Raw genomic sequence first — 25986 nt, 5'->3', positions numbered from 1 at the left:
GTAGGGGCTGTTCCTAGAGAGCTTTCTACACTAGACCACTCCCTCACTTCCTATTCCGCTCGTCTGGTGTAAGGGCGGGAGGCTCTTGTGAACGAAGGTCCTGGCTTGTGACTACTTTAGCCTTGACCTGGTAGGTAGTCAAACGTCGCTTAGGACGAAAATTAGATGGTCGCGGTGTTGGGAGTAGGGACGAGTCAGCAGACGGACGACAGGCTCTCAGCTCGGAGGGACAACTCAAAGTCTGAAGTCTATTGTTTACTCTTTCAGTGGTGAGACTTCGCTAAGACGTTGTCTCGCGGCGGCTGCTGTTGATACCTAGTCTGGCGTTGCTCGCTGCCGTCATGCCATGTGGATTGCGTGACCCGGCGAAGACTACAAGGGGAAGAATGTGCCGTGGATCTCGGAGTACTGGTGCAGCCCGCCCGGTAGACCATGACGGGCGGAGTGGATGACTCCAGTCGGAACCGGGAGACAGATCTCGGACGAAGCTGATTAATCTAATCTGGACGGGTCTACTTTGTGGAGTAGTCTGTGTTGCGCTGAAGGCTAGAAAGTACTGCATTTCTTGTTCGAAGTCTGTGATGTTGAAGCGCCCACTGACCCTTGGGCCCTGAGCCGGTGGGCGAGGCATGTGGGAATCTGAGAGACGCAGATCTGGCGGACAGGTTTGCGGTTGGGCGGCGGGCCAGGGCCCAGGGGTGGGTGCGTTTGCCGTAAATCGTCGTATATCGGCTGTGCTGATCGCCCAGTTGGAACGGGCTGCGACGTGGCCAGGATCGGGCCAAGGCGTATCTTTTCCGAATCGTGCGCAAAGATATTTACTACCCTGAGTTCGAACTGCTTGTTTGTCTTTCTGCTGTTTCCATAGGGTTGATTAGACGTGTTCAAAGCATTGGTTTCTGAGCGTGCCATCATACCGGAACATGTCGATGGATAGGTTTGAGGCACAAAAGGCTTACTGCGAACTTCAAGCTCCATGGTAATTGGTAGCATAGTATTCACCTGGTGCGTGTAAGATTGGATCGGCCACAATCAATTAATTGGTGAGACGAATTTCTCACGTCAAGAGTGTCTGTAGGTGCGGACTTGTGGTGTCGTGGACGTCTAGCGTTTTCGGTGGCCGGTGACGGATGGCGAGTCCCGGCAGGCGCAGGCGTACCGTGTGGGTTCAGTCGGGAGAAAGCAGGAGCCACCTCACATCGCTAGGCTCACCTGCGGACCTGCCGCCTGCGGGTTGTCGGGGTGCTCGAAGAACCCGAGACAGGCAAGCACCACGCTTCTGTGGCTGCCTCGCTTGCGGCTCGTTGGCGACCACCCCTTTTTTGTGGTCAAGCGAGCGGTACGTATCGATGAGTGGCGCCCTTCTAGCTCCATGTCAAATTTCCAATTGGACGCTGAGCGGGTCTTGCTGCTTCTTCAATGGGCCATCGCGGGGGTACGTACTCTATGAGTGGGGCCGCCCGAGGGAGCGGGAACTTGTGAACTCTGGCAATCTTGGAAAGAAGGCACTTTGCGTCTGCGAGAGGAGGCAGCTGCTCGTCCAATTGGCAACCACGATTCACGAATGAACCAAATGAGAAGGGACAGGTACGAATGCCCGCAGGAGCCCAATGGGGGATGCTCCCTCCTTTATTCTTAGTGGTCCCTGTGGACATCGTTTTGCTGGTGCTCCGCTCGTATGAACATCCGTAAATCGAACAGGGCCAAGACTTAAGACTCACTCATTACTGCATTGCTGACTGTGACTGTCAATGAACTGCAAAGTTGTTTGCTTTGGTAATATTCCATATACGTACCTCAACCAGGTGGAAAAAGGAGTCTTGATCACACCCGATAGCAGGGCTGTGCCAGTCTCTCCTGCCATCCATCCAACCTGTCGTGGATACTCACACCCTCAATCAATGGAACCTTCGCTCACCTTGTTGTCGGTACAGTTTCAGCAGCCTCATTGGGTGAATATCGGGCTGATAGGGCGTTTCGAGGGGCAACCCAAGTCAATTACGCTGTGCCTGTCACGATGCTGGGAAATGGAGGGGTAACAAGCTCAGATTGATGCTTACAAAATACTTGTGATACTCATAGAGTTCAGGGTGACAGGATGGGCAGTCTTGGACGGACAGTTGGAGTTTCAAGAGTGCGAGACACCTGTGCTTCGTTGTTCGTTGCCCTATTTACGCCATGGATATCCGTGATGAGGTGAGATTGGCAAGCCCACACAGCCTGACATACTATGCTGCTGGCATTGGGTTGCTGTTGTTGGTGTTATCCGACATGACATGTTAATTGTGCCCCAGGATTGGATGCAGCCTGCAGCAGCAGCTGTTGTGTCCGTAGTGTATGCAACTGCAACTGCAGGGAAATGGTAATCCGTAGACGGCATGTTACAGTCCCGAATGGAGGGCTAGACTCCCTGGCGGCTGGCGTCTCCATCTCTCGATCTGCTACCCAAATGGTATTGCTTGCGCCGGGAACGGGCAATTGATATCATGGCCTCGGGCATTGACAAGATGCCGATGGGGACCAAGGATTCAGTCTCGCAGGGCATTGTTCCGGGCCCCTGCTGCGACTTGATTGTTGGATCTCAGGATGACAGAGACATGCATACGTCTCTTTCTCCGTCCCTTTTTTGTCTTGGCTGGTGAGACGGTATACCAAGACCCTGTGTTTCCAGTCATACCTGTATCTATATGGGTGCTAGTCTGGAGTGGATCGAAAAAATCAATCTGTGTACCATTGTAATATCGGACTTGAAATGTCTTACGGCCGACTTTGCGGTCTTGTGTCCGACTTTCAATGTCAGCATTGCAAACGTTGTATACTAGATATTGCGGACTGCATGTGGCGGTAAAAGCTTCTCGAATATGGTTAAGGTATGGTTGTTTGTTGGTCCCGCTCAAGAAAACCCCCCGCATATCAGGTGAACGGGGCGGCTATGAGTCTATGAACCTAGAGTTCGTCATTAACTCTGCGCCGTACAAGCTGGACCCTGACTCTCGGTGATGGTGAGAAGTCTCGTGGTGTATGCAAATCCGGCGCTGAATATCTACAGAGAATGGCGAGCTTGGTGCTTCTCAGCGCCGGCTGTGTTGGACCGAATAACATGTGGCAGCGGACCAATTTCGACGGTGCTTACGCCCCTGTTGGCGGAGTTTGGACGCTGGCAAATGCGCTCAAACGGTCAGAGTCATCTGCCAAGTCGAGGCTGAAGTACGGAGTAGTGATGGAGTGATGTTTAGCCAAAGTCCGCAAACTTGGAAGTATTTGCGCAAGAAAACACCTCATCCGCACCTGCTTGAAATACATCTGTCACAGGGTGCCGACCGTCGATTCGGCGGACGTGGTGGGTTCTTCCTGGCGGATTAGCACCACGCCTTCCATGGAACTTTACTTTGGTAGGTACTGCGAAGTGTACCTGCGCATTTCAAAGTTCAACAGAGTGAGAGAGAGAAGGAGCAGAGGGCTAGAGAAGGGAGCTAGGGGTTCTGGAGACTTTGTGGGCCCCGTCGAGCGCGTCATCCTCGCTACGGGACAGAACTCTACGCAGTAGAGACCTGAGTGAGAAAGAGGTACGGCGGTACTGCGGTACGTACCTCGTATCTTTGAGCTGCAAGCTTCGTATCTTTTGTTGTGTTGCCGCGTGGGAAGGTACATCAACCGTCGCATTTTCCCTTCCATCCATCTGGCATCTGGGCCAAGCCAAGCAATGGAAGAAGGTCCCGCAATCGTATCCCTGCCGGGCAGGTACGTACTGGCCAACGTACGGCGAGCCAGCGGACATCCTTCTCAGGACGTTTCGATTTTCTGACCTTGGCCCCATTGGACCTGGAGACTTTTCGGTGCATTCTGCGGAGGGCATTCACTCTGCTGTAGTTGGCTGGCCTTTGCCTTGCGGAAGTCCCTACCTAGGTACCTTACCTGAGGTGGTGGTGGGTGGGCATTTTTTGTTTTATTTTATTCCAGTTGCTTTGTTTTGTTATTTTTCAATATCCTTCTTCTGGCTAAACTGGAAAGCACCTACTCATTTGCCTGCCCCATGCTTACCCTCCCGGCCCAGCTCCATTCCGTCCCATCTTTCCCACCGGGGCGTGCTCCTTGACGCTGTGTGTACTTCGTCCGCCGTCAGGTACCTCACTTGTCTTTCATCCTGGTCACCCCGAACTGCTGGGATCTTCTTCTTTAATTCTCGTAGCCCTCCCACCACCACCTTCATCTGAGGTGCTTCTTTTACCCCTTCCTCTTCCGTCACCTTCGACGTCTTCTCTCCTTTCCTCCTCACTTCCTTTTTTTCGCGTCGGTTCTTTAATCAATACCTCCTCTGCCAGTCTATATGTCTGGTTGGACCCTTAGTACCTAATACCGAAGAGAATTAAGTGACCGCGCCGTCGTGGAATCGACGCTGCGAAGAGAGCAAGACGCAGGATCCTCACATCTGTGTCGAGCGGGTGGTGGCTTGTACACCCAGCAAAACCAACGGCATTACCGACTAACAAGCGCAACTTCTCGATAATTTGGGATCGCGGTTGAGTCCGTCCCCTACGAATATCTGCCAACATGGCTTTCGCCGGGATGGCTTCCATTCCCAACTACGACAGCACGGCGCAGACGTCTGGCGTTCCTATCAGCTCGGCCCGCAGCAACCATCACGAGGAGGAGGATATCGCTGCTGCCAACCAGAACACCGTCGATACCGCCGCCACATCAATCACCGAGGTAGCGGGAAGCGACAAAGCCCCCAAGAAGTCCTCGGCCCCTTTCGATAGCGACAAAATCTCCGCCGAGGGTGAAGATGAGGATTCCGAGATGGAGCGCCGCCACTCCTTGGTGCAGTCGCTTGCCCGCAAGTACTCCCACGCCTCGGCTACCGGAACCGTGAGAGGGAACCCCTTCTTCGCCGATGAGACGTCGCCTCTGAACCCGAACTCGCCCGACTTCAATGGCCGTGCTTGGGCCCGCGCCATGGTCGACCTCGTCCAGCAGAACGGCGCTTCCTTCCGTACCTCTGGTGTCGCTTTCCAGAATCTCAACGTCTTTGGCTTCGGCCAGGCCACCGACTACCAAAAGGATGTCGGAAACATCTGGCTTAGTGTGGCTGGTCTCGCGCGTAAGCTTACCGGTGGAGGTGGAAAGACCAGAATCGACATTCTTCGCAACTTTGACGGTCTTGTTCGCAAGGGCGAGATGTTGGTTGTCCTGGGTCCTCCTGGTTCTGGTTGCTCGACTTTCTTGAAGACTATCGCGGGTGAGACTAACGGTCTCTACACTGACGATAGTTCCTACTTCAACTACCAAGGTAAGTGGCGTCAAAGTCCGAGATCAGGCTTGCAGGGGTTCACCGTGACTGGCGTCGAGTTTACTCCCTCGCCGCAAGACACTGCAACCGCCACCTGGTGTAACATCGTGTAAATCGTAAGGTGCTAACAGGGTCCAGGAATGACTTCCAAGGAGATGCACACCCAGCACCGTGGTGAGGCCATCTACACGGCCGAGGTGGACGTTCACTTTCCTCAACTGTCTGTTGGTGACACTTTGACATTCGCCGCCCGCGCTCGCCAACCCCGCCAGCTTCCCGAGGGTATTAGCAGCAACGACTTCGCCCAGCACCTGAGAGACGTCGTTATGGCCATGTTCGGTATCTCGCATACCGTGAACACTCGCGTTGGTAACGAGTATATCCGCGGTGTTTCGGGTGGTGAACGCAAACGTGTCACCATCGCCGAGGCAGCCCTCTCTGGAGCTCCTCTGCAATGCTGGGACAACAGTACCCGTGGTCTGGATTCTGCCAACGCCATCGAATTCTGCAAGACCCTCCGTCTGCAAACCGAACTTTTCGACAGCACAGCTTGCGTGTCCATCTACCAGGCTCCCCAGAGTGCCTACGACCTCTTCGACAAGGTTGCGGTCCTGTATGAGGGTCGCCAGATCTTCTTCGGCAAGGCCACCGATGCCCGGCAATACTTCATCGACCTTGGATACGATTGCCCTGCCCGTGCCACCACCCCCGATTTCCTGACTTCCATGACGAGTCCTCAGGAGCGTCACGTTCGCCCCGGCTGGGAGAACAAGGCGCCCCGTACCCCTGACGAGTTTGCTGCCGCCTGGAAGAACAGCGCCAACTACACCGCCCTGCAAGCTGAGATTGAAGAGTACAAGCAGACTCACCCTCTCAACGGCCCTGATGCCGAGGCTTTCCGTGCCTCGAAGAAGGCCCAGCAGGCCAAGGGTCAGCGTGCCAAGTCTCCCTTCACTTTGTCTTATGCCCAGCAGATCAAGCTTTGCCTCTGGCGTGGATGGAGACGTCTGATTGGTGATCCCAGCATCACTGTCGGTTCTCTCATCGGAAACGTCGTCATGGGTCTCATTATTGGAAGTGTCTTCTACAACTTGCAGCAGGACACCCAGAGTTTCTTCCAGCGTGGTGCCCTCCTCTTCTTCGCCCTGCTCATGAACGCCTTCTCCAGTGCCCTCGAGGTTAGTTTTAAGAACTGTATGGCGTTGAGGAGTTGTTCAATAGCTAACCTGAAACTAGATTCTGACCCTCTACGCTCAACGGCCGATTGTCGAGAAGCACTCCCGTTACGCCCTTTATCACCCGTCTGCCGAAGCCGTTGCGTCCATGCTGTGCGACATGCCGTACAAGGTTATGAACACAATCGTCTTCAACCTGGTCCTATACTTCATGACGAATTTGCGACGCGAACCCGGAGCATTCTTCTTCTTCCTTCTGATGTCCTTCTTCACGGTCTTGACCATGTCAATGATTTTCCGAACCATTGCTTCGTCATCTCGAACCTTGTCGCAAGCCATGGTACCTGCCGCCATTCTTATCCTCGATCTCGTTATCTTCACTGGCTTCGTCATTCCCATCGACTACATGTTGGATTGGTGCCGATGGCTCAACTACCTCGATCCTCTGGCATACTCTTTCGAGTCCCTCATCGTCAACGAATTCCATGGTCGCAACTTCGCCTGCTCTGAAAGCCAATTCGTTCCCAGCTCTGCTGTTCCCGGCTACGCTAATCTCCCATCCGCCCAGCGTGTGTGCAGTGCCGTCGGTTCCGTTGCTGGTCTCGACTACGTGAGCGGCGACGACTACGTTGGTTCTGGATTCCGCTACTCGTATGCCAACCGCTGGCGTAACTTTGGCATCCTCATCGCCTTCATGCTTTTCTTCCTGATGACCTACATGGTTACGGCAGAGTTGGTCTCGGAGAAGAAGTCCAAGGGAGAAGTCCTTGTCTTCCGTCGTGGACACAAGCCCGCTGCCCTCAACGAGAAGCACACTGATGACCCCGAGGACATCCGCGTCGGACCCGTTACCACCGCTGACCGTGCCCGCATCAACGAAAAGAACGACGGTCTCATTGAGGAACAAAAGTCCACCTTCCACTGGAACGACGTCTGCTACGAGGTCCAAATCAAGAACGAGACGAGACGCATTCTGGATCACGTCGATGGCTGGGTGAAGCCTGGTACTTTGACTGCCCTCATGGGTGTGTCAGGTGCTGGTAAGACCACGCTTTTGGACTGCTTGGCTGACCGTACCTCTATGGGCGTCATCACTGGTGAAATGCTGGTTGATGGTTACCATCGCGATGCTTCTTTCCAGCGCAAGACCGGTTACGTCCAACAGCAAGATTTGCACCTGCAGACCACTACTGTCCGCGAGGCTCTCAACTTCTCTGCCCTCCTTCGTCAGCCCGAACACGTCCCGAGACAAGAGAAGCTCGACTACGTTGAGGAGGTGATTAAGCTTTTGGATATGGAAGAGTACGCCGACGCCGTGGTCGGTGTTCCTGGAGAAGGTCTCAACGTTGAGCAACGTAAGCGTCTGACTATCGGTGTCGAGCTGGTTGCGAAGCCTCCGTTGTTGCTCTTCGTTGATGAGCCTACTTCCGGTCTTGACTCCCAGACTTCCTGGGCTATTCTCGACCTTTTGGAGAAGTTGACCAAGAGTGGCCAGGCTATTCTCTGCACTATTCATCAGCCTTCTGCTATGCTTTTCCAACGTTTCGATCGTCTTCTTTTCCTCGCCAAGGGTGGCCGCACTGTCTACTTCGGCGACATTGGCGAGAACTCCAAGGTCATGACTTCCTACTTTGAGCGTATGAGCGGTATGACTTGCCCTCATGACGCCAACCCGGCCGAGTGGATGTTGGAGGTGATCGGTGCTGCTCCCGGATCCCACACCGACGTCGACTGGCACCAGGCCTGGCGCAAGTCTGAGGAATTCCAAGGTGTCCAGGCCGAACTGCAGAGACTCAAGGACGAGCGCGGTGTTCAGACCCCTGCTACCCACGACAAGGGCAGCTATCGCGAATTTGCTGCCCCTTTCTTCGCCCAGCTCAAGGAGGTTACCCACCGTGTCTTCCAACAGTACTGGAGAACCCCCTCGTACATCTACGCCAAGGCTGCGCTTTGCACCCTGGTCGCTGCATTCATCGGTTTCGTTTTCTTCAAGGCTCCCAACACCCAGCAGGGTCTCCAGAACCAGATGTTTGCCATCTTCAACTTGCTCACCGTCTTCGGCCAACTCGTCCAGCAGACCATGCCTCACTTTGTCATTCAACGGTCCTTGTACGAAGTGCGAGAGCGACCATCCAAGGTCTATGGGTGGAAGGTCTTCATGCTCAGCCAGATTATCGTCGAACTTCCCTGGAACACCCTCATGGCTGCCATCATGTACTTCTGTTGGTACTACCCTGTCGGCCTGTACCAGAACGCCATTCCCGCCGATCAGGTTACTGAGCGTGGTGCGCTGATGTTCTTGTACCTGCTCGTCTTCCTGCTGTTCACATCGACCTTTACCGACTTCATTATCGCTGGATTCGAGACCGCTGAGGCTGGTGGCAACATTGCCAACTTGCTCTTCATGCTTTGTCTCATCTTCTGCGGTGTGCTCGCCAATCCCGACTCCATCCCTCGCTTCTGGATCTTCATGTATCGTGTATCGCCATTCACGTACATTGTTTCAGGCATGTTATCCACGGCTGTAGCCAACACAGAGGTTGTCTGTGCTGCCAACGAGTTCCTCCACTTTGATCCTCCCTCAGGACAAAGCTGTGGAGCCTTCCTCGAGAACTACATCGCGGCTGCTGGCGGATACCTTCGCGAGCCCAACGCCACCACCGACTGCCAGTTCTGCACCATTCAGGACACTAACGTCTTCCTGGCGAGCGTCAAGAGCGACTACAACGACCGCTGGAGGAACTTTGGCATTGCCTGGGTCTACATCATCTTCAACATCTTTGCCGCCCTGGGCTTGTATTGGTTGGCGAGAGTACCGAAGAAGGGTGGCCTATTTGGCAAGAAGAAGACTGAGTAAGGGCGTCTTGACAACAAAAGTTTTTCTTTATACGAAAAGGATGAGAAGAAAATGAGAGCAAATGACACAAAATATGGGAGGGACCATGTGTGTACGAGCTAGCGAGCTGTTTAGAGAGGAGAGCTCGGGTGCAAACCTGGAGGACGTGTTTTGAGAGTCTCTGTCATTACAGCTTGATGCATCTGTATGGCATTTGTCCACACTTTCTGGAGGACTGGTGAAATATCTATGTCATGTGTAATTTGTTGATATCCTGCATTTGGGATACTGTAGAGACAGTACTCTCCCCATTCTCCTTATTGTTACTCTTAATAGATACCTAGAATCAAGACTTTTTGGACGAACGAGTCCATTCTTCCCTACATGCGACCTGTGCCAAGAGACGGATGATGCATGCGTGTAGGATAGCCTGTGGAGGTGTCAAGAATGCAGTGAAGGCGACTGATGATGCAAGCTTCGGAGCAAGATTGTTTTGTCATCAGCTCGCACATGCTACATGAAGCGGCCGCCCTCATCTACAACCTCCGTGAAAGTTGGAGGAAGGAGAATAAAATCTGCACCGCCGTCCTCCCTCTGCGTGAGTTAGAAATGCAGTGTAGAGACTTTGCGCTTTGGAGAAATGCAAAAATGCGTCGTCGGGTTTGATGATGGGCTTATCACTTGCCAGCCGTGAAGGCCAGGTACTCAGGTAGCGTGTACAACTGACTGAGCAGCTGGGAGTCCGTTTTCTGGAGGTAAAAGTAGAGAATTCCATCATTATGGACATTCGTTAATTGGGACACCGTCCGTACGCCAACGTTGACAACTTCCCATGCGGTCAGCATTATCAGCTGCCCAAGGCCAGCCTGCTTTCCTAGTTGCATATTTCATGCCACAGTTGAATCAGGGCTGCCTCCCAGGTAGACTTGGAGTACGATGACATTTAGTAGATCTCTCGAAGACCGAGAGGGTGTCGAAGTCACATAACCTTAGGCGTCGAAAGCCAAGTTGACTCGAATACAACGCTCAACCACCCATGCGAAGCTTGTTATCTTTTCGAGAGCATTTCTCCTCCCTCGAGAAGGTTTCTTCATAAGGTATGGTGGACTTAGTAAGGTGATGCCTACATATGCACACGTCCTCTTATGAGAAGGCGAGGTCTTGTTAAGGCAGAATTAAGATGCTCTGAAGAGGTCATCAGGTTGCAACCCCAGAGGGCCCTTTGTGGCTTGAAGACTCCTATCAGGCTGATCTGTTGGATGGTAGCGAGACCTTCTGGAGCGGCCAAAAATGCAGTGAATGGTTTCCTGACACCAGATCTGGTTTAGTGACCTTGGCATGTGACCCTACGGATCTATCCTCACACTCATTCGCTCGAAAAGCTCTCTTCAACTCTTATCTCGTCATCGGTGTTCTAAATAAACCCCACGCCGTGAACTTCTCCACAGCCATCGCATCCCGTCTCACTTGCTTCAGCCACCCTGCGCTCCAACAGTATACGTAGCCCCCCGGATATCATTCGATCCAGGTGTCCCCTTAGCTTGACCGCGAGCATCCTCTATAGTGAAAGTCCCCGCGAGGAAATTGTTCAAGTTCGCCGAGGTGTTGATCCCGTTGACGCGGTCGATGACGTGGCACTGCTCGTTTTGGCAGCAGCATTGCGGTGTGCCTACGAAATTGGGGCTGCCGCCGGTGATGGCGTCCGGGTCTCTGAAGATTTGGAAGGTTTTGCACTTTTTTAATTGTCTTTGGCTGAAGAAGCTGGTGAGTTTGTGGGTACGGGTGAGGAAAAGTCTATATTTACGTACTCAGGTCTCTGCTTGGTAGGACTGAAGAGGCGACTAGGGTGGCGGCGATGAGCGGGAGGATGTAGGTGTACTTCATTGTTGAGGGAATGTTATAATTTCAAGCTGCAAAAGGTTGGCTTCAGAGATAGACTTGAAGGGATGACTTATGGAATGGACTTGAGAGATGGACTTGAGAGATGGACTTGAGAGATGGACTTGAGAATGAAAGATGGACTTAAGAAGCGAGTATCACCTTCCATCGTGAGAAGGTCCAGTCAAATGAGACTTTTATATATACTCAATTCATTCAAATCCCGAGATGCATCGTTGCCCTTTCGCTCGTAAGCCCGACGGCGTTCATCATCTGGAATTGTCATCTCATCCCAGGCCGCTTGGGAAGCTTGGGTGATAGATCTAGACTCGAGTCAAATTGCAAGGGTTTGCCAGCTAAGAAATTGACTCGACGACCTACTAAAAGTCTTCTGAAAGCTTGATTGTCGGAAAGTCGGAAGAGCGTGCTTATTTAAGGTTCAAGGCAATGCACAAGACATGACAATTTTTTATCTGCTTACCACGTTCCTGGGAAGCAGCTAAATTGTGCACGTTCATCACGCTATCCGGTGTTAGCACTCCGATGAGAAGAACCCCAGAGAGCAGAGCCACGATGTTTGACAGGACGATGGTAATAAGCTTTTGACTATCGTTGTAGATGCTCATGTACGCGTACGGATCTCATCATTCCAATCACACCAACACGGGCGTTCCGGCCAGATTTGGCCGCCTTTCCCCGATTGGTGTACAAGCACCAGAGGATTCGTCTCCCATACGGTTTGACGTGTGCTATTCGATGTAATTGGTGCAAAACCTGAGGGACTGAATTTTCGTGTTCGTCCATTCTCTATTGGTACGAGTCTTACATAGAGTACTGCAGTTCCAGGGATTAGGGACCATGTGGAAAGTCTCCGATGGGCCGAACATACCATGATTCACCCATAATCGGCTGTTGCCGCCTTGGCCACAAGTCAAAGCAATTTCATCGGAAGGAATTGAGTTGCCATTCATCCGTAAGGGCTTAGAGTGCGAATTGGCATCGCAAAAAAGGGTTCATGAGTCGAAAGTGCACTCTCCATGCCGCGTAAGGGACTGCGACCTGTGGGAAGAGCCGCAGCACCATACAAAGGCTGGGCTACTTACTTAATTGCATACAGAGCTTGAAATTGACTTTGAGAAAACTTCTGAAGCTAGTAACATCATGAGTCGTTCGTAGCAAGAGCGTCTTTGTAACGAGTGGGCCTTGAGATTCGACTCGAAGGTCCGACGGTACGGCCAAATTAACCCATGAAGACTCTGAATTCTTTGGAAATTATTGCTACATAAATCAGCCTGTCTCTGAGTTAGACATCATACCCAAGTGAACATTAAGACGTGTTGGAGTGTCCCGAGTCACGATGTTAGCTAGGTGCTCAAGGCACAATTAGCTTGGTCTCTATGCAACTGGCTGTGTCAGATCCACGTTCTCAGCTTTGTAATTTCTGAAGTGCGACCTGGGACGGGGTAAAGATGCAGTGAACTTCAACATTAGCAGTGCGACATATGGCACCACTAGTGTTGCCAATGCTGCTAGGCCCTCTATGTAAAGCCCCTCAACCGCTGTGATCCCCTCTTTGGGGGTCAAGAAGTTGCAGTGAAATCATTTGGCCTCAACTATCGAGTGAGAAGCCCTTGGGAGGGCTAAAGTTGCAGTGAAGAGTTGCCACATGCCGCCTGATAGCGATGTGGCGACCTACATCAGCGCCATCGATGCGCGTGTGGCGACGTTGACTGGTATCCCAGTCAGGAATGATCAAGGCTCGCAACATGTTGCAGACAGGGTAGGGAATCTGAGCCTAGAACAGGTCTGCTTCTGTAAACAACCTGATTTATGGTATGCCTATCCTTCAATATTGCTTTCTGTCTTGGGGCTTTGGATAAGAACATGAAGTTAACCAGCAACGAAGACATCCCTAATACTAGTCGAGGACAATTCGTTGGCACTTTCTCTTCACGCATTCTTCCATGAGTTTTGGGCAAGGAATACAGTGCTGGAAGATTCTGCATCGAGGATATCACACCCCTCTGTCTCGGGGATTACTGAATAAATGGAAGCATTTGCTCGATCATCAATGATTCTTCTAGAGAGGCATCATCGTCATCAGTTTTAGAGGTCAGTCATTCACAAGCGGGCTCAGTCATACCGATCCAGACTACGACTGAATACTCAAGGATGAAGACATTGGATGAATTTATATCTATGTGCTGAATGTATCCTTCTATCTGATTTAATCAACTCCCGAAAGTCACTATATGCGCCTCCCTCAGTGACATACCTCTATCGTTCTTTCTAAAAAGGACAGGTGGATCATTATCATCACAAAGTTGAGTGCTTCTAGCTTCTCAAGCTATCTTAGATATCCTCGACTAGGCAGAAAGGAAATCACAAAACAAATCCTAGCTGCCAAGACGATCAAGCAGATACAATAGACTTAGCAATATCCTGGACCAAAGCCTTCATCTCCTCGGGAGAGTGCTCCTTCAAGCCCAATAGGTCGTTCTGCACGCTTTCATAGCCGGGCTTCGCCTCCTCAGTCTGCGAGGCGCGAATAATGTATCCCAGCCAAACCCACTCGTCAAAGACGCCCTCAGAGAGAGCCTTGTCTGACTTCGCCTGCACGTCCGCCGTGTTCTCCTCCGAAATTGCCCAGCCATCGGCGCCCGTCACTCCCTGCGCGGCCTCCACAATCTCGCGCTTCGTCAGCTTTCCGTCGTGGATGCGAACCGTCTGGTTCTTTGTCGCGTCAGGGTTTCTCAGTACGCCAACAACAGCCTTTCCGACGGTCGAAAGCCTCGTCACACTGATGGGAAATGAGCCTCCGTTGTAAATGGTGGCCTTCTTGTCAGCCACGTCGGCAATGAAGCCAACGTTCAGACCCCAGTCGAGGAAGAGGTTGTTGTAGATGAATGTGTACGACAGGCCCGTCTCTGCGGCCCGCTTCTCCAGGAGGTCCTCAATCTTGACCTTGTCGGCGAATACCGGCAGTGCACGAGCAAGAGGGTTCTGCAGGTCACTGCCGAACTCTGAAGGAATGAAACGGGTGACGCCCGCGTCGATGGCGGCCTCGATCACCGTCTCCTGCAGAGAGAGTCCAGCTGATCCAATGGTGCTGACGACGGCTTCTTGGCCCTTGAGCGCGTCCGCAATGGCGGTCTTTGATGAGAAGTCGACGGCGACTTCTTTGACTTTCGATGAGAGTTCCGTGGGGAGCTTTCCTGTGGTGCGGGAGAGCACAGTAACCTCGAGACCGGCGTCGACGAGCTCTTTGAGAACAGCCGTGCCTAGGGAGCCAGCAGCCTAGTATCTGTGAGCAGCTGATTAAACATTTTGATCTTACAGGACTTACGCCAATGTGAGCAATACGGGTCAGAGAGGGCATTTTTGCGTTGAATAGTTGAGACAGAAATAGAGGTGATACCCAGCAGTCTTAATCGAGTGGAATTGGTTGTGGTTGAGAGATATCGTCTTGTTATTCTATGGTGTATAGCCAAGTAGCCCAGAAGAAAGTGCGAACAACAGCTCTCATATGTAGTTGGAAATAAAGGTTCCGAGTCATAACCTTGGTATCGAGATTATTGATGTTCCGCAAACGATCGTGGCGTTATTCGAGCCGTGAAGCAGACCGGATGTATTTTGGTTCCGGACTTCTAGAAGGCTTACAGCGAATCGGAAGCAAAATGGTTTGTTTTAGCGCAGACGGACCGAGAAAAGCACCCCAACTCCGTCAAACAGAACCAAAGCAATTTGACTGCTTAAAAATCTCGGACCCAGAATGATGATAAACCTGACGGGCAGAAACCTTATCCTTACTCATAGCGAGGAATTAGGTTATGCTTAAAAGTAAGACTTCCCTCCCACTCTCAGTCATGGGCGTACGTTGCCTCTTCTGCTCCTTGTCAACGTCTATCCCTTTTCAGACTCAGCGTGGTATAGACTTAAAAGCAGGTTTGTGACAATAATGCTAGACAATCGCCTCGTTTGTTACTGCTCCTGAGAGGGTCTCATGAACAATAATTGTTGTGCGGCTGTGATTGAAGACTCCGGGACGACGATTCTATTGCATTCGCTGTGTTGACTCTGGTGAGTTCGCTGCCATTATCATTGCTCAATTGCGTTATGCAATCTATGCGAATGATGGTACTGTATTGCTGGAGCTGATCGCCGAACTCAAGGTGCCAAGATAGTCCACCAACACATCGTCATCCTTGTGCAGATCTTGCTGCACCCAAATAGACTGTATGGTATTCTTGACTGCTTGTATGCTTCGTATTCGAACATCTCTTTGGGTTCTTTCGATCAGATTGATGATGCCGATCCTCTGTTCGTCACGTTGTGCCTCGCAAGCAAGAATCAGTAGAGGAAAGAAGTGCTCGCAGGTGCATGACTGAACAGGTCCCGCGAAAGCCGCCTCCACCAGAGCATCAAGGTCCGCAGGGGGTTCCCATGGGCTTTGCGAGGCTCGTACAAGATAGATCTGAGTCGCCATCTGGTACAGTTCGATAGCGAAGGCGGCCTCCGGATCTGAAGCCGATGGGATGGCTGGTTTGACAGAGATATCTCGGACCCTTCCGCCAAGGTCCTTGAGCTGATTCTGGTAACTTTCGTCCTGACTTCGAGGATCTCGAGGATCTACTAGCGTGTCGCAAACCTCGGAAAGCAGGTTGAGAATCGCATAAGTCGGATTCACGGGCGGTAAGTTCTGCCAGGGCTATCAGGGGGGAGCAACAGATGGTCATGAGAGAATGAACTTACGGGTCTATATCTCGTCAAGGGTGGATACTGGGGATTTTGAAGTATTGGGTTCTGCTTGACTGATGTTGTAGGAACGAAAGACTTATGGCGCCAATGGTGCAAAGCGAACCGAGATTGGGTCTCATGATAGTAAGCCCAGCTCAACAATTGACCAACGTCGCTGTCATGCGGTTCGTCCTTTAGTCGAGTGGCGTGAATCATGTCAACAGCCCCCCATGTGTGCAAAAGCCACTCGCCCGAGCCTTCCGAAGGTTGCATTATCTATACAATAGAAATGAATTAGAGAAAGAGGCAAAAAAATGGCGATGAAGCTGTCACTCACCTCAAAGGCTCCAAGAACCATAGACGCGGCCACGTGCTGCGCCGCTCTCCCCAAGATCAAGGCCTCGCTGGTCACTGAGGCTGATAAATAGTGAATTGCCTGTATCTTTAGCTTCAAGGCTTGTTCATTGAGCCCATGGCGATGTAGTGAAGCATAAGAAAGTAATGCATTGAGAAGAGCAAGTCCGGAATTCGAATCTTTGGCTAGGGCCATGCTCATGAGCGCGTTTCGAATTTTCCAGGTATTTTGACCAAATGTAACCAGTGACCTGTAGGCAAAGTTTTGAACTAGAACAATTATCAACCATGAAGACCAGGGCTTGATATTATGTGTGTCTAAGCTTACAGTGATGGAACAGGTCTATGTCCATAGAACATGAACCGACTCCAACTTGGGGCTGCCTCAGGAGCCTTGGAAACGATGGCGTTGTATGGCAGCCCTGGCTCTGCAGGGACGAGTAGCCATACAATTCCATGTGATGCGAAGTTGCATTCACGAAAAAGGGATTGACGACAGTTTGGTGCGACCGTTTAATAGCTGTCACTGCTGGTCCTTCAATACTCTTGAGCGCTCGTTTGTTGTCGCCTTCCCTCGGCCACGACAATCGAAGCTCGTATCCTTCACATTTTCGCTGGGATCTGTGACACTTCATGCAGGTTGGCAAAGCCCCGTCGCATTGAATCTTACGAGCTGAAGACGCGTCATAAGCAAAGTCCAATCCAGATACCTGCATGCGTTACTGACCTGTGCACGTCCAGCAGCACTTTCGTGTCTTCATTGCGGCAACGGGTGGGCCGGCATCTTGTGGTGAGACTTCAGTGGCCACCGTTGTCGGGTGGAATAGATAGATGCCGCAGTTCTTAATGTGTCACTACAATCCCAGAAGCCTAGGCTCGGAGAAAGTTGCTGTCGCTGGGTCGCTGACATTTATGTAGTCGCATGCAGGTAAGTAAGACTAGCCATTTGTAAGCTATCCTCTAAGCCTCTTCAAGATGCATTACGAAAGGATCCCCGAATCCTTCCCATCTATCACTTACCCCACAGGAAGCAACTTTTATCGAGGCTAAAGGCTTTGTGCATCTCGCCGCTTATCCGTTTTGGGCGGTTTGCTGACTTCGGACTTCACTTTCGCCCGTCACCTCCTGCGACAAATGCCACGATTGGGCGCCAGCAAATCCTCAGTATGCGCAAGTCGCTGAGCATTATGAATCAAGAGAACCGGCGTTTCGTTGCTACAGAGTCGGTGCAAGAAGGCTTTTACCTGGATATAAATGATCGCTTTCGACCTCGCAATGTTGAACAGAAATTCATCTCAGAGTCATCCATATAATCACTTTTCTGCTCTTCCAATACCTTCAAATCACATCAACCATCTATAAGATACAGTCAACATGGCTACCTATCTCATCACCCAAGCAACTGGCCAGCAGAGCCGCTCGGTCATCTACCATCTTCTCCAAGCGGGTGCCAAGATCCACGCAGTGGTTCGCGACCTCCAGAAAGTCCACCCCAGCCTTCAACATCCCAGCATCACCCTCTTCCAAGGAGAAAGTAAGAACTTGGACGATATTCTTCAAGCGGCCCAAGGCTGCAAGGGAGCTTTCCTCAACACAGTCCCATACCCAGGTCTGGAGGCCTTGCAGGCCAAGACCATCGTCGAAGCATGCCAGAAAGCCGGCATCGAGACTGTTGTCGCAGCTACGACCCACGGCACAGGGAACAGGGCCTTCTGGGATGATGATGTCATTAAGGAAATTCAGCTACACCAATACTTCTCCTCTAAGGCGGAAGTCGAGGAAATCGTCCGGGCCGGAGGGTTCACGTCGTACACCATTCTCCGTCCGGCTGTCCTCCATTTCGACTTCTTCGTGCCGGGTGCTTACGGCAACTTTCCTCGGCTCCCTACTCATGGAGAAATCGACGACGTTCTTCTCAACGGTGCTCGTGTGCCTTACACGGACGCCAACGACGTTGGTAGGTACGCCGCAGAAGCCCTGCAGGACCCGACCAAGTTCAGTGGCCAAGAGATCAATATGGGCAACGAACTTTTGACCATGGAGGAAGTGCGTGACATTCTCGTCAGGGTTAGCGGCAGAAAGGTGGGAGTGACCAAGCGAACTCCCGAGGAGCTGGAAAAGCTGGGGATCAGCGTGTTTGGCCAGAAGTTCCATCAAATGTCCAATGTGAAGGATCTCAGCTGGACTATTCAGTCTTCGAAGGATGTCGGGGAAAAGTTCGGCATGCCTCTGGGTTCAATTGAAGAGGCATTGCAGAGGGACAAGGCTCTGCTCCTGGAGTGCTTGCCTCAGAACTAGCCTCACGGACAGATGAGATCCGAGATTTGCCATTTGTAGAGTAGTAGCAGTACCATAGCTCATCGAGCGTGTTTAACATACTCCAATATGTTGCCGCATTTCGAATCAAGTATGATTTTAGAAGACTCAAGATTCCATGACTACTCAGTGTCTGTGACACGAGGTTCTATGATTGAAAGCCCCCTGTCTTCCTCCCGTGGCCGTGCTTTATCGTGTTTTCCCATAGAATGACAGCGGCTCATCCCATGGCTTAAGATGAGCCAACCTCTCGTTCTCTGCATCGTCGCGATTTGAATGACTGGTGTAGCGGGGTCCGGCACCGGCGCAGCCCCACGGCGACGGGGCTGTGGATGAATCAAGTGATTTACTTTGAATTTAACCGTAAACTCAGAAAGCCCATCATGACTAGCAGCAATGCGACGCTTGGATAAGGCCATTGCAGGGCCCATCATCGACGCAGAAAGATACGTCGAAAATATGTATCAACTCAACTGTTATTTCCTTGAACATGATTACTTCCCAATGCTATAAAAAAGATCCTGACGTTTCGCTCAGGCAATCGAGGAATGATTGCATCATTCAGACTGCAGCGGGCCTGCCAAGGAGAGGGGACACAAAAAACATGCTGCGATAATCTAACGATGCCGGCGTACTAACCAATCCAAGCATCGTCTGCCGGCACTTCCCCATCATGTTTTTTGTTGTATGCGGGGAAAGTGGGTATAAACAGCTTCCAAGATTGTAGATCACCACTCCAGAATCCAACGCTTCGGGTCAATACTACCCGCCAAAATGTAATAAGAAGCGGCTATCCGCATCAGCCGGTGGGATGTAGGTTCTTGATGTTCTCCCTACAACGTGAATGTGACGATCATGGGAGTGCTTTACAAGTATGCCGTTGGCCTCAGTGGCGCCATGGTCGGACTATCCGGACTTGCGCAAGCAAACGACTTCACGCCATACGTCGACCCATTTCTTGGCACCGAGGGCCCAGAGCCTGGGTCATCTTATCAAGGCGGGAACACGTTCCCCGGCGTAACACTTCCGTTCGGAGCTGTGAAAATCGGCATCGACACTACGAGATGGGATACCAGGTATCAAGCCAATGCGGGCTACACCGTCGAAGGAAATGTCACAGCAATTTCCATGTTGCACGTCAGCGGCACGGGAGGCGCTCCGACTTACGGGCTGATCCCACAAATGCCTCTGACAACCTTGGAAGGGGTCAATCTACTCGACAACTTGACTTACATGCAGCCAAGAGCTGAGCACGATGTTGCCGAGGTTGGATACTACAAGACGTCTCTGGCAAGCGGCGTCATAGCTGAGATGAGCGCCAGCATGCACGTTGGCATCATCAAGTACGAGTTCCCTCGCGACGGTGGCCGTCACATCTTGGTAGACTTGAGCCACTACCTCCCAACTCGTGGCAAGGAGTCTCAATGGTACAGCAATGGTCTTTTGGAACGCAGCGATGATGGTTCTTCCTACACTGGTTATGGTGTGTACAGGGAAGGCTGGTCTCTTGGTGAGTTAGTATGCGGTATATCTTGAAGATGAAAGCTCACGTTGACTCGGGAAGGCGGCGACTTCAAGGTCTACTTCTGTGGACAGTTTGATAGCGTGCCTGAAGACGTCGGACTATTTTCTGGCATCTACACGGACCCGTATTGGCCGAATACTACAGATGTCAAACCATTCTATAATAACGACACATCGATTAAAGGTGGCGTGGATGGATACCAGTATGCCGATCGAGTTGGAGGCATCTTTACGTTTCCATCTAGTGTCGCTACCCTGACATCCAAAGTTGGAGTTTCGTGGATTTCGTCCGAGAAAGCTTGTCAATTCATCAAAGATGAGATTCCCCACAATGACCTTAACCAGACGGTCAGCGACGCAAAGTCTCAATGGAACGAAGAAGTACTCTCCAAGGTTGATGTCAAGACTGAGAACCAGACGCAGTTGGAAATGCTGTACACTGGACTTTACCATGCGCACCTGATGCCTTCCGACCGAACTGGCGAAAACCCTCACTGGGCGACTGAAGAGCCGTATTACGACGACTTTTACACGCTTTGGGATACCTTCCGCTGCACTCACGCACTAATCTCGTTGATCTTACCCAGCCGTCAGGTTGATATGAGTAAGTATTTGGAGTCCCAATGCCGATAACAGATGCTTACAAAATCAGTCCGAGCCATGATTGACATCTGGCGGCACGAGCGATTCCTGCCGGAGGGTCGCAGTCACAACCACAATGGACGTGTTCAAGGCGGCTCCAACTCCGACAATGTTCTCGCAGATGCCTATGTCAAAAAGCTTGACACTAACGGGCTCATCAACTGGGCGGATGGGTATGCCGCCGTACGAACTAACGCCGAGATACAGCCATACAATAACTTTGATTTCAACGACCCAACAGGAAGCACCAAGGAGGGAAGAGGTGCCTTGGATGACTGGAAGAAGTATGGGTACGTATCTGTTAACTATGGCAGAAGCGTAAGCAAGACCGTCGAGTACTCTCTCAACGACTTTGCTGTGTCGCAAATTGCCAAGGGTGAGGCACCTGAGGAGGCGGCAACCTATCTGAACCGCTCAACGTGAGTTTTCTTCTCCTTACCTATGTTATGAGGACCATTACTTACGGTATCAGTGGCTGGCAAAAGATCTGGCTCAAGGATGCTAAGGCACTCAACTTCACTGGCTTTCTCGCTCCCCTCGAACCCAACGGTACAGTTCTACCAGGCTATAGCCCACTCGAATGCGGAGAATGTAACTGGCAGGCCATCTCTTATGAAGGCACGCCATGGGAGTACAGCTTCACTGCACCGCACGATATGTCCACCCTGATAACCTTGATGGGAGGTCCCGTTAGCTTTGAGCATCGACTCGACACGAGCTTCATACCCGGCTTGGCCGAGCAGGATCAAGGAAACAACGGAATCGGAGATATGATTTACAACCCCGGAAACGAACCCAGCTTCATGACACCGTTCTTGTACAACTACGTCGGACGCCGGCAATGGAAGAGCGTGATGAGAAGCAAGCATATTGTCGACGACTATTACCACGTCGGTGCGAGCGGCATCCCCGGCAATGATGATGCGGGAAGTATGAGCAGCTGGCTCGTGTGGAACATGCTCGGCCTGTATCCGGTTGTCACGCAGCCTGTCTATCTCGTTCTTTCGCCACGATTCGAGGAAATTACTATCCGTCTGGGCTCGGATGGCGGACTCTTACGGATCACCGCAACTGGTCTTGAGCAAGGCCCGTATGTTCAAAGTCTGAAGGTTAACGGAAAGGAGTGGAACAAGAGTTGGGTCACTCACGATGAACTACTTGGGGAGAACAAGCAGGGAGGTCTGCTTGAGTTTGTGTTGGGCGCGGAGCCCGCGGAGTGGGACTCGGGCGAGTTACCGCCCAGCCCGGGTGCCCTTTGAGAGCTCGAATTGCCAAGTCAAGTACATAGATATGTAGATGTGGTACGATATGTACTTAATCTTGTACTGATCTCGCCGAATCTTCACCATAAGTAGACAGGATGATGCAGAGTGTCATCTCCTTTAATCGCCGAAACTCACATTGATAAACTCGTAGTGTAGCTGTCTGCTTTGTGATAGGGAATGATCTTCGATAATCTCTCGTCCTTGTTCAGCAATCGCACCGCGGATCTGAAACTAGATACGTAGATATGCGTTATTTCGTCTTCTTGAGTCAACGTATTGTGGAACTGCACATTCAAGCGGACTTTAGGGTACAATTAATGTGTTCTAATCGGGTTCCGTGGGCCGCATATGCAGCTGTAGTGTCCTCAATGGGCAAGTCACAACGGCGACGCAACGTCTTGGTTTCAATCTCCGCGCATTCGCTTTCGCAATGCCTCGCAGGGATTCTCGTAAACGGCCTGTCACCCCTAAAGGTTGATCTGAGATTCGGGAGGGGAAGTCTCCATCTGCAGGGTTTAGAGACACAATGACTTCGATGAACTAGGCCGATCATTACGAGTAGATGGGGTAGAGGAAGATTGCCTACCATATGGAAACCTTGCCAATGTTTAGCTCCAGCGACAAATGTATGTTGCGTTCTGTCTTGGCAAAAGGGAGCCCACGAGTTGCAGTCCGATTGCAAGTGATACAAGAATTGTCACCACTCACTCGCTGCTTGTGGTTTAGATGTGTCGTCGAGCTGTCCGAGCAATGGCTTAAGTCTTTCTTGCAAGGTTCCCATTAGTTTCGACTGATGATATGAACTAAAATATAAAAATACTATTCGTGACTAATAAGAAATACGCCTAAAATGCCCAAGAGCTATGTAACTTGTAGTCTATGTTTAGAACTTATGTAGAAGTGTCGTGTCGAGTATGAGGAGACAGAGTCACACAACCGCATGATTCCTGGTTCGCGTTCTGTCCAGAGTCTAGGCAACGCGTTCAACGCCTGACCGGCTTCAGGTAAGCGTTCAAAGGGCCCTTCTCCCAAAGCAGGTAGATCTTCTGTCTGCCAGCCCAGTCGCGGCTGTCATCGGCAATCTTGATGTCAAAGTTCCACAACATGCGTGCGAGAATGAGGCGCATTTCGACATAGGCCAAGCTGAGAAGGTAAATCATGTCAGCAATCGTTCATTAAACACAGAGTTGGTTTCTGTACGATATCGATGGGAAACTCACTTTCTTCCAATGCAGTTGCGGGGTCCGACGTGGAATGGCTGGAAAGCTTCCTTGTCATCGCTGGCGAAGACGGGATCTTGCATCCATCTCTCGGGGTGGAAGCCAAAGGGATCGCGGAAGTTTTTCTCAGAGTGGTACATAGCCCACTGGTAGACAGAAACAGTTGTCTGCGAAGCTCAAATGTTAATCTTAGTCCATTTACTTTGGGACTTAAGGAGCTGTACGTACGTCTTCGGGAACATAGTGATCCGCGATAGTCGCGCCTCCCTTAGGGACAATGCGAGGCAGTCCGATGGGCACTGGGGGGTACAGGCGGAGCGCTTCTTCGAGGCATGCGAGAAGGTAGGGCAGGTTGCTGACGGAAGTGAAGTCGATTTCGCTCTCTTCCTTGAATGTGGAACGGATCTCGTCGGTCAACCTCTTATGCGCGTCGGGGTTCGTCAGCAGGTAGTATGTTACGCCGGAAAGCAGTGTCGCTGTGGTCTCGGATCCGCCAATAATGAGAATGCTGCTGTTGGCCTTGAGCTTCTCAAAAGTCATGTTCTGGAAACGATATTAGTTTCTCCGTTTTCTCGAAATTTTTGAAATAATTCGCAACGCACCCAGTCTTCCTTCTTCTTCAAGAGACCCTCGATGAGGTCAGGACGCGAACCCAAATCCATGCGACGTCTGAGCTTTGCCTCGGTAAACTCTTCGTGATGCGCTCTTTCGCGCTTGGCCTTCTCAGGAACCATGGCCATCATGAGCTTCATAACAAAAGGGTAGTGTTTTCCGGTCTGCAAAACAGTGCCCAATCGCGCCATCTGGAAGATTGCCGCAACCCAAGGGTGGTAGTCTGAGCCGTCGAGACAACCAAATGATTCACCAAAGGCAAGGTCACCGATAACGTCGAAAGTGGTGTAGTTATACCAGGCTGCCAAGTCGAGGGGCTTCGCACCGTCATCTCCGTGCTGGTGAAGTCTCTGGATGAGCAGGTCGACATATCCCTTGATCATAGGCTGCTGGTCACGCATGCTCCTCTCGCTGAAGCCGTGCGCCAGGGATCTGCGCAGAACGGTGTGCTCCTCGCGATCAGAGCTGACGATATCGGAGGGTGCACCGGGAACGGAGCGGTAGAACTTGAGCGATTTCTCCATCTCGGCGCCGCCCTGGGTCTTGTGGCCCATAATGTCCTTCCAGGCGCGCGAGTCGTGGAAGGCGAGCTCATCGGGGGCGATGCGGACGACCGGACCGTACCGTCTGTGCAGGTCGAGCATGTCAAAGGGGAGCGTGCCGGTGAGCAGCTTGTAGCAGAACGGGATGCGGGATGTGCGCATCCATATCGGGCCGGGAAACTTTCGGAGCGGGTGGAGAAAGAGGCAGTAGAATACTTGAGCGAGCTGGTAGGCGACGTACTGCAGAAAGTTTGTTAGATTGCGGTGTTCGGTTGTGTAGTGTAGCCTCACGGAGCTGAAAATCAAGCTTTCAAGTGCCGGCCGGGGTAGAGCGGGAGACAGGGACTTACAACGCCTACTAACAGGCCTAGAGTGTTGACGAAGCCAAGTTCTAATAACTTCATGTTTGCGAAAAGAATTGACTCTCTGTGAGTGCCAGGATGCGACAGAGATAGAGAGAGAGGAAAAAGGTGAAAGGTGAAGAGTTCGAGAATGAGTTGACAACCAGACCTCAAATATTATCACAAGGCAGGGCGTTCCATCAAGCTGGTTTTATTCTCAACTTCAGACTCACAAGTTCAGACGAATGCGAGTTACGAGTACGATAATTAAGATGTCTAAGCCTTAAAGGCGGGGAGGGGTGTGTGTTTTCGTCTACCTTCTCCCCATGGCATCATGGCATGGCGGCGGATTTTAGGGTACCGTTTGAACTTGGTCATGGACCGGTTTCTCTCAGGTCCCATGTTTTGCAGAGGAATAGCGTGTGACAAGCGACCCTCCATCTCCATCCCATGGTTGTCCCGTCCCCAGTATGCCATGCTTTGGATGCCTTCTTCTTCTCTTCTGTGGGAGAAACCTGAACCCCACCCATGGCGTTTCACTACAATTACCGACATGTAGAACAAATGGTGACCATCCTCGGCGTGGATCACATTAGTGTAGTAGTAGCAGTAGCTTAGCTGTCGCGGCCCGCAGCCGGTGATCAATGCTCTACTGCCTGCCTCCTCTAGGGCAAGGCAACAGTGGCCAGTAGCCTGTAAGGCAAGTCTTGCAACGCTGTCGTGTAAAGGAAAGGGGTCGGTCTCGTGTTCGGTCTCGCACTCTGGGACCCTTCCATCGTGGTCGTCGATCGTATGGCACTGTGGACGTGGTGCTCCGTGTCATGCGTGCACTGCATAAGGGGGCGGTAAAAGAGGAACCGGGAACACTGCAACGGTTCAGTTGCCATCAAATGTCTTGGGATGTGCCAAGTTACATCTTGGGAGAATTTGGCGAATCAGAAAGGCATAATTACGATGCCGCGGCAGCTTTACTGCTTTTACGCGGGGATCTGGGCCGTTGAGTGGGTTGTTTTGGGGTCCGTCTTGGCCTACGCTAGCCTCGAAGTTCGAACCCTTCCCTCCACTGAGTGCCCATCCGAGGATTCATTACTCGTGCTTTGTGTGGTGTGTGTGTGTGCGAGCGGGAGAGGGGGGGGGGACAACCATGACGAAAGACGAGACGTAGGCGGACTTGTCATTGGAGACCCGATGAATGTGCTGGTTCAAGAGCTGGTTGCAGATCAGTACGACGTCCCGTCAAGCTGGATGAACCCC

The 25986-nt window shown here is 51.6% G+C and overlaps 8 protein-coding genes across 8 annotated transcripts; 3 read left to right on the top strand and 5 right to left on the bottom strand.

Moving 5' to 3' along the window:
* Nucleotides 1-546: 546 nt before the first annotated feature.
* Nucleotides 547-1374, bottom strand: CPAR01_00531 (uncharacterized protein; the record flags this gene model as incomplete). The annotated part of the gene is made up of 2 exons (XM_060484822.1): nucleotides 547-1002; nucleotides 1213-1374. The coding sequence occupies 2 exons, from the start codon at nucleotides 1372-1374 to the stop codon at nucleotides 547-549; spliced, it is 618 nt and encodes a 205-aa protein (XP_060355679.1).
* A 3177-nt stretch (nucleotides 1375-4551) lies between these two features.
* CPAR01_00530 (ABC-2 type transporter) lies at nucleotides 4552-9322 on the top strand (the record flags this gene model as incomplete). Its single annotated transcript, XM_060484821.1, has 3 exons — nucleotides 4552-5290; nucleotides 5429-6468; nucleotides 6527-9322. The coding sequence occupies 3 exons, from the start codon at nucleotides 4552-4554 to the stop codon at nucleotides 9320-9322; spliced, it is 4575 nt and encodes a 1524-aa protein (XP_060355678.1).
* A 1451-nt stretch (nucleotides 9323-10773) lies between these two features.
* Nucleotides 10774-11185, bottom strand: CPAR01_00529 (uncharacterized protein; the record flags this gene model as incomplete). The annotated part of the gene is made up of 2 exons (XM_060484820.1): nucleotides 10774-11053; nucleotides 11106-11185. 2 exons carry the CDS (start codon nucleotides 11183-11185, stop codon nucleotides 10774-10776), a joined length of 360 nt encoding a protein of 119 aa, XP_060355677.1.
* Nucleotides 11186-13591: 2406 nt separating this feature from the next.
* CPAR01_00528 (uncharacterized protein) lies at nucleotides 13592-14558 on the bottom strand (the record flags this gene model as incomplete). The annotated part of the gene is made up of 2 exons (XM_060484819.1): nucleotides 13592-14476; nucleotides 14526-14558. The coding sequence occupies 2 exons, from the start codon at nucleotides 14556-14558 to the stop codon at nucleotides 13592-13594; spliced, it is 918 nt and encodes a 305-aa protein (XP_060355676.1).
* Nucleotides 14559-15302: 744 nt separating this feature from the next.
* Nucleotides 15303-17031, bottom strand: CPAR01_00527 (uncharacterized protein; the record flags this gene model as incomplete). The annotated part of the gene is made up of 5 exons (XM_060484818.1): nucleotides 15303-15887; nucleotides 15932-16192; nucleotides 16254-16521; nucleotides 16599-16698; nucleotides 16998-17031. 5 exons carry the CDS (start codon nucleotides 17029-17031, stop codon nucleotides 15303-15305), a joined length of 1248 nt encoding a protein of 415 aa, XP_060355675.1.
* A 613-nt stretch (nucleotides 17032-17644) lies between these two features.
* On the top strand, nucleotides 17645-18568 carry CPAR01_00526 (NmrA-like family protein; the record flags this gene model as incomplete). The annotated part of the gene is made up of 1 exon (XM_060484817.1): nucleotides 17645-18568. The coding sequence occupies one exon, from the start codon at nucleotides 17645-17647 to the stop codon at nucleotides 18566-18568; it is 924 nt and encodes a 307-aa protein (XP_060355674.1).
* Nucleotides 18569-19441: 873 nt separating this feature from the next.
* On the top strand, nucleotides 19442-22011 carry CPAR01_00525 (glycosyl hydrolase; the record flags this gene model as incomplete). The annotated part of the gene is made up of 4 exons (XM_060484816.1): nucleotides 19442-20096; nucleotides 20151-20714; nucleotides 20763-21171; nucleotides 21225-22011. The coding sequence occupies 4 exons, from the start codon at nucleotides 19442-19444 to the stop codon at nucleotides 22009-22011; spliced, it is 2415 nt and encodes an 804-aa protein (XP_060355673.1).
* A 989-nt stretch (nucleotides 22012-23000) lies between these two features.
* Nucleotides 23001-24795, bottom strand: CPAR01_00524 (cytochrome P450; the record flags this gene model as incomplete). The annotated part of the gene is made up of 5 exons (XM_060484815.1): nucleotides 23001-23160; nucleotides 23238-23404; nucleotides 23466-23780; nucleotides 23840-24631; nucleotides 24742-24795. 5 exons carry the CDS (start codon nucleotides 24793-24795, stop codon nucleotides 23001-23003), a joined length of 1488 nt encoding a protein of 495 aa, XP_060355672.1.
* Nucleotides 24796-25986: the final 1191 nt, after the last annotated feature.

The sequence above is a fragment of the Colletotrichum paranaense genome (genome assembly GCF_030867605.1).
Source record: "Colletotrichum paranaense strain IMI 384185 chromosome Unknown Scaffold_1.1, whole genome shotgun sequence".
Taxonomy (NCBI): Eukaryota; Fungi; Ascomycota; class Sordariomycetes; order Glomerellales; family Glomerellaceae; genus Colletotrichum; species Colletotrichum paranaense.
This window is presented reverse-complemented; position numbering and strand designations above follow the sequence as displayed.